The 18108-nt window shown below is 42.6% G+C and overlaps 1 protein-coding gene across 2 annotated transcripts in view; it reads right to left on the reverse strand.

Annotated features, from left to right (window-relative positions):
* Nucleotides 1-18108, reverse strand: part of LOC134957828 (flavin-containing monooxygenase 5-like) — a 147527-nt gene that overhangs the window by 17629 nt on the left and 111790 nt on the right. For both annotated transcript variants that reach the window (XM_063940027.1, XM_063940028.1), the window contains exon 6: nucleotides 79-275. In XM_063940027.1, the coding sequence (XP_063796097.1) occupies nucleotides 79-275 (197 nt within the window). The remainder of the gene's footprint in view (nucleotides 1-78; nucleotides 276-18108) is intronic.

An 18108-nucleotide genomic window follows, 5' to 3' on the forward strand; every position in this document is an offset into this window, starting at 1 on the left:
CAGCATTACAAACTTTCATTTGGAACACAAATGTGCCGTAATTCCATATTCAGGAAAAAGAAAAGGAAACATATGCACCTGTGTTGTGGTTTTAGACCAAAGTTGTCATGGTCAACCCTGGAGTTCATTTTATACTCCAAATAGTTATTTGCCAGACTTGGAAACACCTCTTGAATCATGCTGTAGAAACGAGTGAAGAGGACTATATCCAATGGATAGCCATGATCACTAACACGGTTTAGTAGCCATGAGCCTCTCCTGGTGCTTAGAAAAACCTGAAAAATAGCAGCAGACAAGGTGATTATCATCAGGATATTGATTTGTTGTTGCTATTGTTGATTTTCTGACAGACATGCTTTATGTAAATTCATAAAGGTGAGGTTTATCAAATCCTCTAAAGATGACATGTGGAGGTTTTGGCCCTAGAAACGAATCCGATTCTGTATTTTATACACTGCTACTGGCACCACCACTTGTCATCTTTAGACTGTTTGATAAATCTCACCGTCAGTTACTCGAAACATTGGATCACAAATGATTTTGAGTACACAGATGATGCCACCTCACAAATCAATAACAAAAAATTGGCATCAAAGATTGTGTTGCTGGCATGGGATCACTGGGCAAGGTATACCAGGCAGGTTGGTACATAAATCTTATAAATGAAATTATTTCTGCAGCGTGGTACACTGGTATTCCACAGGGAATAACATCGGGTGTAGAGTTGGATCTTGATCCGAGGCACCAACAGGCTAAAAGCTTTGACTGTTCCCAGGATGCATATCGCTGCCTCCTCTATATCCCCGCCTCCAGGTACTGGAGCTTAGTTTCTAAGTTGGTGTCTGCAGTGCAGGCAGCTAACAGGGAGGGCTGCTCTAAGCAGCCCTGAAAAGAGCTTTTCAGAAGATGGAAGACTTCAAGGGCCGCAGCAGAGGCACTTAAAAGTGCTATATGACATACTGACATATTGTGCTGTGGCTCCCTCACCTCCCCCAGCGGCGCTGTATACTGCCACACTCTGGTTGCCGGGTACTTACAGTGGAAGGCTCTGGTTTTCTTCAGGGCACACACATGTGCCTCTGCTCTCCAGGATCGCGTGGGAGGAGGTAAGAGGGTCCCCCCAGGCGGGACCCGCTGAAAACCTTGATCCGGTGCGGTCTCTAGGAGATGGGCCGTGTGCACTGGCGTGGACACTGTGGCCATACAGGGATCCCACTAGACTATCAGGGCAAGGGGCACAGGTCGGATTCCCTAAAAATCTGTTTTAACAGGCCCTGCAGTACCCGGTGGTGAAGTCCAACAAGGGGATAAGGCTATGACCTGTAGCCCCTCCCCCAGCCACAGGCACCATTTACTGCAAATGTTCCGACCCTGGAGCTGCATCTCTCTGACTCCCTCACTCCCTGTCAGCGTTTGGGCGCCATTACACATATGCTGAGCTGATTCTGGGATTGCTGGGCAATGTCTCCTCTGTAAAGCCGCCTGCATCATCAGCGCTGTGCATTTACAGGACACTTAAGTATTCTACATGTCATTTAGACAATAGGGGTCATTCCAAGTTGTTCGCTCGCTAGCAGATTTTAGCAGCATTGCACACGCTAGGCCGCCGCCCTCTGGGAGTGTATCTTACCTTAGCAGAATAGCGAACGAAAGATTAGCAGAATTGCGAATAGAAAATTCTTAGCAGTTTCTGAGTAGCTCCAGACCTACTCACAGATTGCGATCAGCTCAGGCCGTTTCGTTCCTGGTTTGACGTCACAAACACGCCCTGCGTTCGGCCAGCCACTCCCCCGGTTCTCCAGACACTCCCGCTTTTTTTCCTGGCACGCCTGCGTTTTTCCGCACACCCAGAAAACGGACAGTTTCCGCCCAGAAACACCCACTTCCTGTCAATCTCACTCCGATCACTTCAACGATGAAAATTCTTTGTTCGGACGGGAGTTAATCTACTAAGTTTTGTGCTAAAATACTTACCGCATGCGCACTGCGTACCATGCACATGCGCATTTTTGCCTTAATCGCTCCATTGCGAAAATCGGCAACGAGCGAACAACTCGGAATGACCCCCAGTGTTAGTTAAGAACAAGTGCATTGCTACAGGGATATTTAGTACAAGTGTAATACCCTGTCTATTATAGTAGGTGATAATGGATAGGTTCTGTATAAGTTAATTTAGGAACATTGATGAAATTCTAAATGAATTATTTAAATATATGTATTTGTATAAATAAGAAAAAAAAATAAAACTATAATAGTTGATAGTATATATGTAACCCTCACAGGGGGAAAACTGTAAGTGCAGGTATGTTTACTCTCATAGAGAGAAGTTATATTCAATGAATACCCCCCTCACAGAGGAGCGTTAGAACCAACTGCCAGCGCCATGAAACACTGTGGGCGCATGGCAGAGGGACTTTGCCATGCCTGGAGAAAGAGGGGTTAACTGCCTCATTACGTCCCCTCATAACAGCAACAACCGGAGAGGTTCACTAAGACCCAGAGTGGAATAGAGGGATTGGGGTGGTCCCGAACGTGCCTCTGGCGGGACACATCCAGGAACCCCTGGAACAGGAGATAAAAAGAAGGAACCGCGGGACCGTTAGGGTCTGAGGTAATGGAGAGGGAGCTGTGCTGTGGAGTGTGGCAGCAAGGCCAGGCTCCCTAGGCGCTGAGAAGCGGAGGTGACCGTGAGGGACAGTGAGCACTCTGTCCTACCCGGTTCCAGCCAGACGGAGGATAGAGTGGGGAAGCGTTCTGGCCCGTGAGGTGATCTACGGCAGTGACAGGGACGGCGCAGAACTCTCCACCAATAAGGGAGTTCGGGATCCGGATTGAAAGTCGACAGTAACTAGGTCGACAATGTCTAGGTCGACCACTATTGGTCGACAGTAACTTGGTCGATAGGGTGTCTAGGTTGACAGGGTCTTTAGGTCGACATGTTCTAGGTCGCCAGGTCAAAAGGTCGACATGAGTTTTTCACAATTTTTTTCTTTTTTTGAACCTTTTCATACTTAACGATCCACGTGGACTACGATTGGAACGGTAATCTGTGCCGAGCGAAGCGGTAGCGGAGCAAAGTCACCATGCCCGCGAGCCATGCTAGGGGACGCAGTGCACTAATTGGGGTTCCCGGTCACTCTACGAAGAAAACGACACCAAAATAACATTAAAAACTCATGTCGACCTTTTGACCTGTCGACCTAGAACATGTCGACCTAAAGACCCTGTCGACCTAGTTACTGTCGACCAATAGTGGTCAACCTGGACATTGTCGACCTAGTTACTGTCGACTTTCAATACCACACCCGGGTGTTTGGTAAGGCAGTGGCTCCCTGCTTGTGATAGCCTGTAGCAGCGGCCGGAAGAGCGGCCAAGCCTGGAGTAACAGCAGAGGGCAGAGCGAGTGTGGCAATCCTGGTAAGGGAAGGAGGCGGCCGGGAGGTGAGTTCAGAGGCGGACCCAGGTGGAGCTTTAGTAAAAGGCCAGCCTTCCCTTCCCCAGCCCCTAATGACAGCAGAGAGGATGAACAGGGTGGCACAGCTGCTGGGAACAGAGAGAGAAGATCACCCTGTTAAATGCTGCCAATTACGGATGGGCAGCACGGCTTCTGGAAGAGGTCTGTAAATCCCCAGTGACAGGGCTTCCTACACTGACATCACTCCAGCTGGGTTATATTAGAGTGCAGTCTAGCCCTGTTCGAGTATACTCCAAGTCTGATGTTAGCATATTTGCTAGTATGACCTATCAGTATAGACCAGAGGTTCTCAAACTCGGTCCTCGGGGGCACACACAGTGCATGTTTTGCAGGTCTCCTCACAGAATCGCAAGTGAAATAATTAGCTCCACCTGTGGACCATTTAAAATGTGTCAGTGAGTAATTAATACACCTGTGCACCTGCTGGGTTACCTGCAAAACATGCACTGTGTGTGCCCCCGAGGACCGAGTTTGAGAACCTCTGGTATAGACTAAACCGCTAAATATTATATACTAGACCACAGGTTCTCAAACTCGGTCCTCAGGACCCCACACAGTGCATGTTTTGCAGGTCTCCTCACAGAATCACAAGTGACATAATTAGCTCCACCTGTGGACCTTTTAAAATGTGTCAGTGAGTAATTAATGCACCAGTGCACCTGCTGGGTTACCTGCAAAACATGCACTGTGTGGGGTCCTGAGGACCGAGTTTGAGAACCACTGTACTAGACTGATCGTTCAGGGACATAAAGTCTACCTCACTAATGGACAGCTACAGTTTATCCACAGTCGAAGGAGCGTCAGCATAGCCGATAGCATAGTAACATAAAAGCAGTGAAATAGAGTGTTCTTTCCCTGAAAGGGATCTAGTCAAACACCGCAAATACAGTGTTACCTCCTTCTAAATGTCATACATTGAGGAACCATTATGCTGTAAAGTGTCTAGGCTAACTAGGATAGTAATGCACTATGCAGAGGAAATATTCTTGAGTCAACAGTCCCTTATACTTAGCCTCTCTGAGTGATAGACTGACCGCAGCAACTCAGATACCTAAGTTAGCATTCATATGAGACATCCATTCAGCCCTATCGTCATCCTGAGTTCAGTATAGATGATTTCCCTGCAGGCTACAGGAAGCTAAAACAAGCAGTAATAATTGATATCAGTTTCTCAGGCACACCTCAGGAGTGTTAGTACAGTAACTTCTAGCAAAACTAGTTGCAGAGCAGAGGAGGAGGTTGCATGCAAATTACTGCAGGAATATATCAGCTGTCAGACGCTTCATTAAATTTGAGTATAGTACAGTATTGACTAACATTGGGAACTGCGGACCCAACTCCAGGACATTTAATTAAGCATCGCATAAAGGTTTGATGTAACTTCAACTTCACTGGATATAAGCAGATTTCGATGACTGGGTTTTCCTCCTTAAGGGATTAGTTTTGAGAGACTTCATGTGCACCAACGCAAGGGCCTATAGTCATTGCGCAGCCTAGATAATTATTATAAAGCATTAGAGACTAAGGTAGTATTTTCGGAATAGATACAATAGTAACTACTGAAAGATTGTTGCTGAGTACAACATTATTTCAATTGTATTTGTTAAAAGTAATTGTATGCATAGAATTGCATGTTCAGGTTTGTAACACTTGCAATATCGGAAAAAATCCACAGGTATATAGCGCTCAATGTTGTTTCACATCTAACAATAAGCAATAAATACTTAGAGACCAAATATAGATCAAATCAGTCCCACAGATAGGAAAATCCTGTCTTATGATCCTCTGATTACATTCTCACAGGAAAGACCTCTGTCCCCAGTAGTCGCTCAAGATGACATAAAAAGAAAGCAATGAAAGATCATGGTGCAATACGTCCCAAACTTCTTTCAAGCAACAACAGATACAGATGTTAGGGATCCAATGCGTACCCCACTCACAGTGTATAAGGTGTTTGTCCACACATAAAGGTATCTTTAACGTGATAGTGATGTAATAAATCTCTGTCAGATATTGCGTACCATACTCACTTCTCCACAAGCAAGGACCCTCGCATCAAGGTTTCTTTAGACGCTCCAAACCGTATTCCTCCTCAATAATGGAAAAATATATACTGATAAAAAAGGATTTTATTTAAAATAGGGCAATTTCCATTCATAAATATCCTAAACTGAAAATGATGCTTTTTGAACAGGTAAAGCCGGTGGCCAATAGCAGCAATTCCCTGCCTGGTGTTAATAACATCAATGACAGAATGGGAAACAATGATGGATGAGCCTCAAACACTATTCCTACGCGTTTCTACCCTCTGGGGGTCTTTGTCAAGGAACAAGAGTGCTCATGAAATAACCTTATTTAAAGCAACACACAGGAAATTGAAACAATTAAAATTCCTCATTTAGAAAACGGGTTGCCATGGCAACGCGTTTCCACGTGTACCCAGCATTCCCCGCATTAACCATTACTACTTCCTCCTCTGCATGCAGACTCCTGGTAACCACACCAGTGAGTCTATCCGCCCTTAGTTGCCGTCACTTCCGCTACGTGTAGCCATGGAAACTGCCCTTAGTTGCCGTCGCTTCCGCTAAGCGTTGCCATGGGAACCGCCCTCCGGGCTGTGACCGCTCGTCCGTCTCTGACGAGCGTCACTCCCGCCCTCCATTTCCATGGAGATCCGTTACCACGGCAACGCGTGCGGCCGATTACCTCAAAACACCGCCGCACGTCACCAGCAAACAGCTTCAAATGAGCCGCTAGCCTGTTGTAACCCTACCCTCAATACCTTGAACGAGAGCTGTCTATGTATTCTATTAAGGGATGGTTACCTAATAGTTGTGCCTCCACTCAAGCTATGTGTAGTGTTTAACTACCGTTAAGGCTTGCTTGAGTAAGCCTGATCTCAATCCTTAGGGGATGATTCCCTTATATCATAGATATATTATCTAATATACCTGTCTCTTTCTTCCAGGATCTTCAGATCAACTTCCAGACGGACCAGACACACATGGCAAGTATAACACTTTAATGACCAGTACCAAATGGATTAAGTATACATTAACATTTCATCAATTACACATTCCCCTTTAAGTCATTAATCCATGCTAACCCCCTGTCAATTAGGCCTATACACAGTACCTGCATGCAATACAACAAATCCTTTTTCTTTTCAAGACACCCTTAGGTGTTAGAGTGACCCGGGTACTCTTAATATGATAGTGCACTACAAGGGCCCATAAACTTCCTAAAAATAACAGCAGTTAATACAGAATGTCTGACACTATGTTTTAGTATCAACTATCAGTTCTCCCTTCAGTTAAAGAGAAAGATGTTTGGCTCAGTCTACTTATGGTAGCGATTACTTTCTCCTATAAGGTTACTTATAGTTCCTCCTTGGCAGATAACAGAAAGTATCTATTTAGCTCATAGATAGTAACATCAACAGTTGATTACCAAGGAATCTGTATCCTTTCCTCAGTAAAAATGTTACCGTAGTTGTCCAGTATTAAACTAAACTCCTAAGAAGCTGGTATGATAAACCTTTGTTATGCTGCGTCCTTGTGTCCATTTGAAGTAGCTGATGCTTTCTATATTTCAGAGCATATATAGCTTTTCGATTCCTGTATGCCTCAAATTATTGTTGTCTCTTAGGATGAGTCTATATTAAATATATCTGCAAGAGATGGTTTCTCTTATCATAGTCACAGCGAGCTCAAATCCTTTAACTTTAAAACTAATAGTCTCTTACGTGTCAGTCCTTCTTACGGGTTCACGAATATACATATAACACAGTTGTATTAAAGTGCCACAAGCTAGTCCTTGAATCGGGATGATATTCTAATCCTTTGTGGCTAAGAGGCTTTAACATTCATCCAATGTCACTGTAGTATGGCTACCTTTAATGTCCTTGACTCTAATTCTGCTAATTCAGGGGCATAAATACACACATTAGGTGGCAGCTTTAGGGTGTTACTTTCTATTTAGCGCTGCGGAACAATGTCTCTGGCTCTCCTTTGACTGATGTGATGCTGATATATGGGGGAGCTTTAAAACTATTTATGAAGCGTTAAACAGTTCAAGTTTCACTCCACTCCTGTTACATATATATACCCAGTGCTTTCTACCTTCTCCTTAGCACTATGATTAAGCCATACATGGAACTGTAATTATAGGTCACTCTGACTACTGTGACCCATTACTATCCTCCTGCTTAATAGCCATTATTGCGGCCTAGCCCTGGAGTACTTAGTCCCAATATGAAATTGACTATGTACCATAGTCACCTATGGCTTGCTGTGCTTAGTGTAGGGGTAATATAAATGGCTGGATTATACACTCACACTTCTACGATCTAGTGATGCTGCTGCAGGCTGCTCCCCCTACTCCTCCCTTACACTGACAGCCACACAGAATGGAGCCTCTGCTGCTGGTCCTGGCTTCTTTGTTGTGGCTGTCAGAGTCTGTGCTGGTAATAGGTAGGAAGGAACCCTCTCTGTCTCCCTGTCATAGATGCGCCCTTCCAATACTGCTGGGTGAATTGACTAGCGCTGATGCCGGGTTCTATGAACAGTGCTGAGTCTCAATGCTGCTGTCACCACCTTTACAGTAAGGAAGCCCTGTTCTGGCTACACACACTAAACCCCTCCGGCCGCCGCAATGTATACCGCTCAGCTCTAATGTGGGCGAAGGCCGGAGCAGCAAAAAACTGTCCTCTCACCAAGGGATATGCAGTCTCTCCCCCAGCTACACTCACAGCACCTCTCCACCCCTCTCTAGTAGTCACATGACCCACTCTGAGGTGATGCCCCGCCCACTGGCAATCACCCCACTAGGTGATTGACAGTTAGGAGCACAAGGACATTAACCCTTTAGATACACTGTGAAACCATAAAATAAGCCTTAATTGTATTCACCACTATATTTACATCAATGTACATACAATTACATATATGTGAACTGTATTATTTACCTCAAAACATGCATACAGTATTATAACATCCATTAACTTTTATATGAATAATATATATGCTTATACTCCATTTTAGTCACCATATTATAACTACCTCAGTATAAGTGTTGTTTAAACCCTAAATCAGGGTTACATTTCTCCCCCTGGTGCATTGTCACTGTTTAACATCTTTAGGTGCCAATGCACCATCTACCTTACTCACTATGCTAAAATAGTATATATTCATTCACATCCATTAGCAAGCCACCTCATCTCAACCATTTTAACTGTTGGCCAAATAGGGAGGGATGGAACTACATAGCCTTCATGCCTCCCAGGGATAGTGTTCTCTGATCGTGCTGGTTTCCCTTGCTCTTCTACACCTGATTTATTGACTTCTTTTAGTACTGGACTTCGGATGGAAGATTTAAGAGATTGTGCTAGGGTAAAGTTATCATGTACCTCACTATGATTGTCACTGAGACTAGTTTCTTTCTCTGACGAAGCTTCTAAAGTTATCAAGTCTTTAGCATCTGAATTTTCCGTTTCTTGATCCTAGTACTGATTTACTCTACCATTGAATCTCGAGAGAGGTCGGTAATGTAAGGTTGTAGAAGGATGACATGGAGCTGGATCTCTCCCTTGCCTTTGTTCTGAATATGCACTTCCTTCATCAACTGCTTTTTCTCGTGGTTGATAACAATAATTGTATGATCCTCGTCGGTTTGGACCAAATCGACTCCCTTTCACTGGTACTCCACCTATGCCAGTCACATTTGCTGCATGTACACCCTTTTCCCCTTCCAACACTTCAAATTCTACTTTCTCTCCATCTCCTACACTGTACAACAGTTTTAGGGGGTTATGCTTCGTTATGGATGTCCAATGTACAAATATGTCTTCTCCGGTGTCATGCCTTTTAATGAAGCCATAGCCTTTCTTCACATGGAACCATATTACTGTGCCAGTCATTTTAAGAGACATTTACTGTGTCCCTTCACTATCAACTTTATTCATAGAAGATTGTCTCAGCAATATACCATCCACTACCTCAGTCTGTAATGCTATGTCCTTAGTATCCGGTCGCATAGAAAATTCATGGATACGGTCTTCAGGACAGTTGTATAGGAAGTTGGCATCCTTGAGTATTTTATTCTCAGATTCTAGCTGAGACAGTCTTTCTTTCATTTCATTCAGACGAATATGATCCTCCTTTTCAGTTTCTTTACCCACTTCCAATAATTCAGACAACTCAGTTATTTTTGATTCCAGAGAATGAATATTGTCTTCCTGCTGCTGGTACATTATCAACTTTTGTTGCTCCTGATCCACTCTGGTTTGTCTTTCATCAGATGCCATGGTTTCCATCTCTCTCTGTATAAACCAAAGTTCTCTTTCAAGCTCTTTGTTCCTCTCATCAATTTTGGTGTTAAACATCTGTTCTTCTTTTAGCTTCCATCGGGTTTCATCTAGAACCTCCAACAACTGATAAATATGTTTAGACCTGTCCAGTGCTATATGTCTTATCACCTCTATCGGGGTCTGTAGATCCACTGAGCTATCTCTTCTTGTTGGTTCCTCAATGGAAGTTGGAAACAGGGAAAGCAGGTCCTTCTGTTGATCTTTTGGCAGAGCTAATACTAATTGTCCATGTTTCTTATAATCCTCAGCTATTTGCTTTAGCACAGTTTCTAATTTCTGTATACCTACATCTATCTTCACTTCCCCTGGAACTCTCTCTTTCAGTGGTAGAACATTCTTATCTCCTATCATTCCATAATCCATGTTAGCGACCAAAGTATGAGCAAGGTTGTCACTAACACCTCCCTCACTATCCTTTAGGTGGGGATCAAGTCTGACTTTCTTGTCCTTTGATTTTTTCTTTCTCTTCTCCAACTCTACAGGGACATCTAATATTTTTTCATTTTTCACACCTAGGTTATTTACAAAAGTTCCCACAAACTTGCATGTCACCTCTTCCTTTAAGCCTGGTCCCTTATGGTACTCTTGTTTGACCATACTTTTACATTCTCTATTGGCTTCAACTCTCCCAACTGATACAGCAATGGCTTTATGTCCAACCTTCTCCCTGTTCCTTTGCTTCTTTCCCATATTTGTATTTTATTTTTAGGGATGTGAGGACTTTATCAATAATAATTAATGGCAGCTGACACTTGTGGTGTAACAGGGCCTGAGTGTAACTTCTATCTCAAGCGGTGCCTCCATATGTAACCCTACCCTCAATACCTTGAACGAGAGCTGTCTATGTATTCTATTAAGGGATGGTTACCTAATAGTTGTGCCTCCACTCAAGCTATGTGTAGTGTTTAACTACCGTTAAGGCTTGCTTGAGTAAGCCTGATCTCTATCCTTAGGGGATGATTCCCTTATACATAGATATATTATCTAATATACCTGTCTCTTTCTTCCAGGATCTTCAGATCAACTTCCAGACGGACCAGACACACATGGCAAGTATAACACTTAAATGACCAGTACCAAATGGATTAAGTATACATTAACATTTCATCAATTACACATTCCCCTTTAAGTCATTAATCCATGCTAACCCCCTGTCAATTAGGCCTATACACAGTACCTGCATGCAATACAACAAATCCTTTTTCTTTTCAAGACACCCTTAGGTGTTAGAGTGACCCGGGTACTCTTAATATGATAGTGCACTATAAGGGCCCATAAACTTCCTAAAAATAACAGCAGTTAATACAGAATGTCTGACACTATGTTTTAGTATCAACTATCAGTTCTCCCTTCAGTTAAAGAGAAAGATGTTTGGCTCAGTCTACTTATGGTAGCGATTACTTTCTCCTATAAGGTTACTTATAGTTCCTCCTTGGCAGATAACAGAAAGTATCTATTTAGCTCATAGATAGTAACATCAACAGTTGATTATCAAGGAATCTGTATCCTTTCCTCAGTAAAAATGTTACCGTAGTTGTCCAGTATTAAACTAAACTCCTAAGAAGCTGGTATGATAAACCTTTGTTATGCTGCGTCCTTGTGTCCATTTGAAGTAGCTGATGCTTTCTATATTTCAGAGCATATATAGCTTTTCGATTCCTGTATGCCTCAAATTATTGTTGTCTCTTAGGATGAGTCTATATTAAATATATCTGCAAGAGATGGTTTCTCTTATCATAGTCACAGCGAGCTCAAATCCTTTAACTTTAAAACTAATAGTCTCTTACGTGTCAGTCCTTCTTACGGGTTCACGAATATACATATAACACAGTTGTATAAAGTGCCACAAGCTAGTCCTTGAATCGGGATGATATTCTAATCCTTTGTGGCTAAGAGGCTTTAACATTCATCCAATGTCACTGTAGTATGGCTACCTTTAATGTCCTTGACTCTAATTCTGCTAATTCAGGGGCATAAATACACACATTAGGTGGCAGCTTTAGGGTGTTACTTTCTATTTAGCGCTGCGGAACAATGTCTCTGGCTCTCCTTTGACTGATGTGATGCTGATATATGGGGGAGCTTTAAAACTATTTATGAAGCGTTAAACAGTTCAAGTTTCACTCCACTCCTCCTGTTACATATATATACCCAGTGCTTTCTACCTTCTCCTTAGCACTATGATTAAGCCATACATGGAACTGTAATTATAGGTCACTCTGACTACTGTGACCCATTACTATCCTCCTGCTTAATAGCCATTATTGCGGCCTAGCCCTGGAGTACTTAGTCCCAATATGAAATTGACTATGTACCATAGTCACCTATGGCTTGCTGTGCTTAGTGTAGGGGTAATATAAATGGCTGGATTATACACTCACACTTCTACGATCTAGTGATGCTGCTGCAGGCTGCTCCCCCTACTCCTCCCTTACACTGACAGCCACACAGAATGGAGCCTCTGCTGCTGGTCCTGGCTTCTTTGTTGTGGCTGTCAGAGTGTGTGCTGGTAATAGGTAGGAAGGAACCCTCTCTGTCTCCCTGTCATAGATGCGCCCTTCCAATACTGCTGGGTGAGTTGACTAGCGCTGATGCCGGGTTCTATGAACAGTGCGGAGTCTCAATGCTGCTGTCACCACCTTTACAGTAAGGAAGCCCTGTTCTGGCTACACACACTAAACCCCTCCGGCCGCCGCAATGTATACCGCTCAGCTCTAATGCGGGCGACGGCCGGAGCAGCAAAAAACTATGTCCTCTCACCAAGGGATATGCAGTCTCTCCCCCAGCTACACTCACAGCACCTCTCCACCCCTCTCTAGTAGTCACATGACCCACTCTGAGGTGATGCCCCGCCCACTGGCAATCACCCCACTAGGTGATTGACAGTTAGGAGCACAAGGACATTAACCCTTTAGATACACTGTGAAACCATAAAATAAGCCTTAATTGTATTCACCACTACATTTACATCAATGTATATACAATTACATATATGTGAACTGTATTATTTACCTCAAAACATGCATACAGTATTACAACATCCATTAACTTTTATATGAATAATATATATGCTTATACTCCATTTTAGTCACCATATTATAACTACCTCAGTATAAGTGTTGTTTAAACCCTAAATCAGGGTTACACTGTAATGGATAAATCTGTCTATAGCACAGCATCCATAGTATTTCTGGGTTAGAAGTATAGGCTCAGCGTACCATCTCCATGGCAACCCGTTCTCTTTGACAACATTTGTTAAAAACAAACCCTTAAAACAAACATGTAAAATGAACATTAAAATAAAGAACCTAAGCAATATCTCCAAGAACCACCTCAACTCAAACTCGTGGTTTAAACCATCTGGTACCATGGTTTGTAAATTAAAAATCCATTGCATCTCGTTTTTAGCCAACCTATTATCCTTTTATACAAACAAATTTTGCTGTGGTGCGCTCCCTGGGTCACTGGGGTAATATTGGATCTTTAAAAGGATGTTGTTTGCCTCTGATGGGTAGCTTCTCTATTCGGGATCAATTCCTACTCCACTTCGTATGGTTTTCCAAAAATTGAAAGAGAGAACAATATATAGTGAAGTATAGTCAGGCTGAATTCTGTTCACATCAGTTATTTAATCCAATCTAATGTATTCCAAAAATTATTATAGAGAAATAGGAATCCACCCTGATTAGGCAGAACCACGTACCAGATTCCGTGGGGTGTCAATAGTGCCCACCCAAATGCGCCTGTGGGATTACTTCCACTGCTTCCTGGTAGATATCCTCCAAAATACTTCACCACTCCATTAGGAGTTATAAACCCAAAAGTAGGAAGAGAATAGCAATATATAGTGAAGTACTATTTGTTCTGATGTACAAAAAAATCTTTTTATTAAAGTGCAACAGAAGGTTATTTTTTAAAAATGTCAAAGTGCAAATGTATACAAATGAATAAAGATAAAATCCACCACAGATTAATGGACCCACGTACCAGAGTTAGTGGGGTGTACCAAGTGTCCACCCAAAAATGTCAGAAATATTGCTCCCTGGGAATTGCAGCAACAATCAACGAGTCCCCTATGGATGATGTGGGTACCTCCAACCAGTCCTACTTTTGGGTTTATAACTCCTAATGGAGTGGTGAAGTATTTTGGAGGATATCTACCAGGAAGCAGTGGAAGTAATCCCACAGGCGCATTTGGGTGGGCACTATTGACACCCCACGGAATCTGGTACGTGGTTCTACCTAATCAGGGTGGATTCCTATTTCTCTATAATAATTTTTTGAATACATTAGATTGGATTAAATAACTGATGTGAACAGAATTCAGCCTGACTATACTTCACTATATATTGTTCTCTCTTTCAATTTTTAGAAAACCATACGAAGTGGAGTAGGAATTGATCCCGAATAGAGAACCTTCCCATCAGAGGCAAACGACATCCTTTTAAAGAGCCAATATTACCCCAGTGACCCAGGGAGCGCACCACAGCAAAATTTGTTTGTATAAAACTATGACTTTTGGGATATTTGACCATCCCAGCTGGTGGGTTGCAGCACCTTTGAACTAAAGCGCCATCTATATAACTTTTTATTTTCGAACCTATTATCCTTATTATTATTGCGCCACTGATCTTTCGTTAATTCAATGCCCCAAAAAGCTAGAATATGATCAGTGAAGCATCCATGGGTTTCCTTAAAATGGAGTGAAAAGGGATGAGTGATTAAACCCTTCCGGATATTCCGCACATGTTCACTCCACCTAATTTTTAATGTCCTGCTCGTTTTGCCTATGTAGAGTTTATCACAAGAACATTGTATAGCATAAACTGCATACTTACTGTTACAAGTGATAAACTGTTGGATACGGAATTCTTTCCCATTCCTGTTAAACTGTACAAGTTTTCGTGTATTTGAGGGGCAACTCTTACACATACTACATTCACCACATCTGTGGAAACCCTGGTTTCTCACAATACCTCCTAGTGGTCTCTCCATAAATGCACTGGTGGTTAATTTATCCTTCAGATTCCGAGCTCTTGTATATATAAACTTGGGTTTATCTGATAGGATAGTTTTTAACACTGGATCTTTTTTTAACGAATACCAGTTTTTACAGAATACCTTCTCTATTAGTTTGTGGTGTCCTGTAAATTCTGTAATGAAGGCCAAATTTGGTTGCTCATCTGATGCTCCACTGTCCTGTCTAGTGCATAGCAACTTTTCTCTATCAGTTTCTGCGATTTTCTCCAAAGATTTCTGCAGAGACAAAGGTTTAAAACCCTTCTGGATGAATTTCTTCTTTAAAACCTCAGCCTTTTTGATATACTCCTCTTTATCGGTGCAATTGCGCCTAATTCGGGTTATTTGTCCTTCAGGGACATTCCTCAACCACTGGGGTAAATGGTTACTACGTGAACTTATGTAAGTGTTTGAATCCGTAGGTTTAATATATACCGTGGATTCAACTCTATCATCCACCGGATATATACTCAGATCCAAAAAATTAACACTCGATTTGCTCTGGTCAAAATTCAGATTGATGCCCAAACTGTTGCAGTTAAGATATGTACAGAAACAATTTAAGGCATCTGAGTCCCCCTTCCATATGAAGAGGACATCGTCAATATACCGCCACCAGGTGACCAGGTTCGCCCGCCAGTCATGCTCAATCCAGACAGTGGCGTCTTCCCATCTGGACATGAAGATGTTTGCATAACTGGGGGCGAACCTGGTCCCCATGGCGGTACCGACCTACTGATTATAGAAGTCCCCATCAAAGTTGAAATAATTATGGTGTAAAATAAAAGATATCCCTTTTAACAAGAAATCACAGAGATTCTCTTGCATATTGGCAGCTGCCAAAGTTTGTTTCACTGCCTCTATGCCGTCTGTATGTTGGATAATCGTGTACAAGGACGTGACATCACCAGTCACCAAAATCATATCCGAATCCCGTTTAATTTCTTTTAACTTATTCAGAACATCCCTTGTATCTTTAAGGTACGATCGGCCCTCTAAGACCAAGGGTTGAAGTTTAGAATCGATAAAATGCGACATGTTGGCTGTAATTGAATTAGTCCCCGCCACTATAGGGCGGCCCGGGGGGTTATGCTCATCCTTATGGATCTTTGGCAGAAGGTACAAAACAGGAACAGTGTATTCCTCATTAATCAGGAATTCCGCTACAGATTTATCCAAAGTTCCATTTGATGGATCTCACGAGAAATGAACGTATGGCTCTCGATAAACTCAAAAAGAATGAGTCCATCATAATTAAGCCTGCTGACAAGGGGGGGGGGTTGTGGTTATGAGTAAAACCATGTACGCCACAGAAGCTATGCGTCAATTAAGGGATGGCGTTACTTACAAAAAACTAAGAACCGACCCTTCTCTGAGGACTCTTAATAGCCTCAGGACATTGGTAGAGGAGTACACATCAAATGGAACTTTGGATAAATCTGTAGCGGAATTCCTGATTAATGAGGAATACACTGTTCCTGTTTTGTACCTTCTGCCATAGATCCATAAGGATGAGCATAACCCCCCCGGGCCGCCCTATAGTGGCGGGGACTAATTAAATTACAGACAACATGTCGCATTTTATCGATTCTAAACTTCAACCCTTGGTCTTAGAGGGCCGGTCGTACCTTAAAGATACAAGGGATGTTCTGAATAAGTTAAAAGAAATTAAATGGGATTCGGATATGATTTTGGTGACTGGTGATGTCACGTCCTTGTACACGATTATCCAACATACAGATGGCATAGAGGCAGTGAAACAAACTTTGGCAGCTGCCAATATGCAAGAGAATCTCTGTGATGAGCAACCAAATTTGGCCTTCATTACAGAATTTACAGGACACCACAAACTAATAGAGAAGGTATTCTGTAAAAACTGGTATTTGTTAAAAAAAGATCCAGTGTTAATCAGATAAACCCAAGTTTATATATACAAGAGCTCGGAATCTGAAGGATAAATTAACCACCAGTGCATGTATGGAGAGACCACTAGGAGGTATTGTGAGAAACCAGGGTTTCCACAGAAGTGGTGAATGTAGTATGTGTAAGAGTTGCCCCTCAAAAACACGAAAACTTGTACAGTTTAACAGGAATGGGAAAGAATTCCGTATCCAACAGTTTATCACTTGTAACAGTAAGTATGCAGTATATGCTATACAATGTTCTTGTGATAAACTCTACATAGGCAAAACGAGCAGGACATTAAAAATTAGGTGGAGTGAACATGTGCGGAATATCCGGAAGGGTTTAATCACTCATCCCTTTTCACTCCATTTTAAGGAAACCCATGGATGCTCCACTGATCATATTCTAGCTTTTTGGGGCATTGAATTAACGAAAGATCAGTGGCGCAATAATAATAAGGATGAGGTAATCGGCCGCACGCGTTGCCGTGGTAACGGATCTCCATAGAAATGGAGGGCGGGAGTGACGCTCGTCAGAGACGGACGAGCGGTCACAGCCCGGAGGGCGGTTCCCATGGCAACGCTTAGCGGAAGCGACGGCAACTAAGGGCGGTTTCCATGGCTACACGTAGCGGAAGTGATGGCAACTAAGGGCGGATAGACTCACTGGTGTGGTTACCAGGAGTCTGCATCCAGAGGAGGAAGTAGTAATGGTTAATGCGGGGAATGCTGGGTACACGTGGAAACGCGTTGCCATGGCAACCCGTTTTCTGAATGGGGAATTTTAATTGTTTCAATTTCCTGTGTGTTGCTTTAAATAAGGTTATTTCATGAGCACTCTTGTTCCTTGACAAAGACCCCCAGAGGGTAGAAACGCGTAGGAAGAGTGTTTGAGGCTCATCCATCATTGTTTCCCATTCTGTCATTGATGTTATTAACACCAGGCAGGGAATTGCTGCTATTGGCCACCGGCTTTACCTGTTCAAAAAGCATCATTTTCAGTTTAGGATATTCATGAATGGAAATTGCCCTATTTTAAATAAAATCCTTTTTTATCAGTATATATTTTTTCATTATTGAGGAGGAATACGGTTTGGAGCGTCTAAAGAAACCTTGATGCGAGGGTCCTTGCTTGTGGAGAAGTGAGTATGGTACGCAATATCTGACAGAGATTTATTACATCACTATCACGTTAAAGATACCTTTATGTGTGGACAAACACCTTATACACTGTGAGTGGGGTACGCATTGGATCCCTAACATCTGTATCTGTTGTTGCTTGAAAGAAGTTTGGGACGTATTGCACCATGATCTTTCATTGCTTTCTTTTTATGTAATCTTGA

The sequence above is a fragment of the Pseudophryne corroboree genome, chromosome 9, assembly GCF_028390025.1.
Source record: "Pseudophryne corroboree isolate aPseCor3 chromosome 9, aPseCor3.hap2, whole genome shotgun sequence".
Classification (NCBI taxonomy): Eukaryota; Metazoa; Chordata; class Amphibia; order Anura; family Myobatrachidae; genus Pseudophryne; species Pseudophryne corroboree.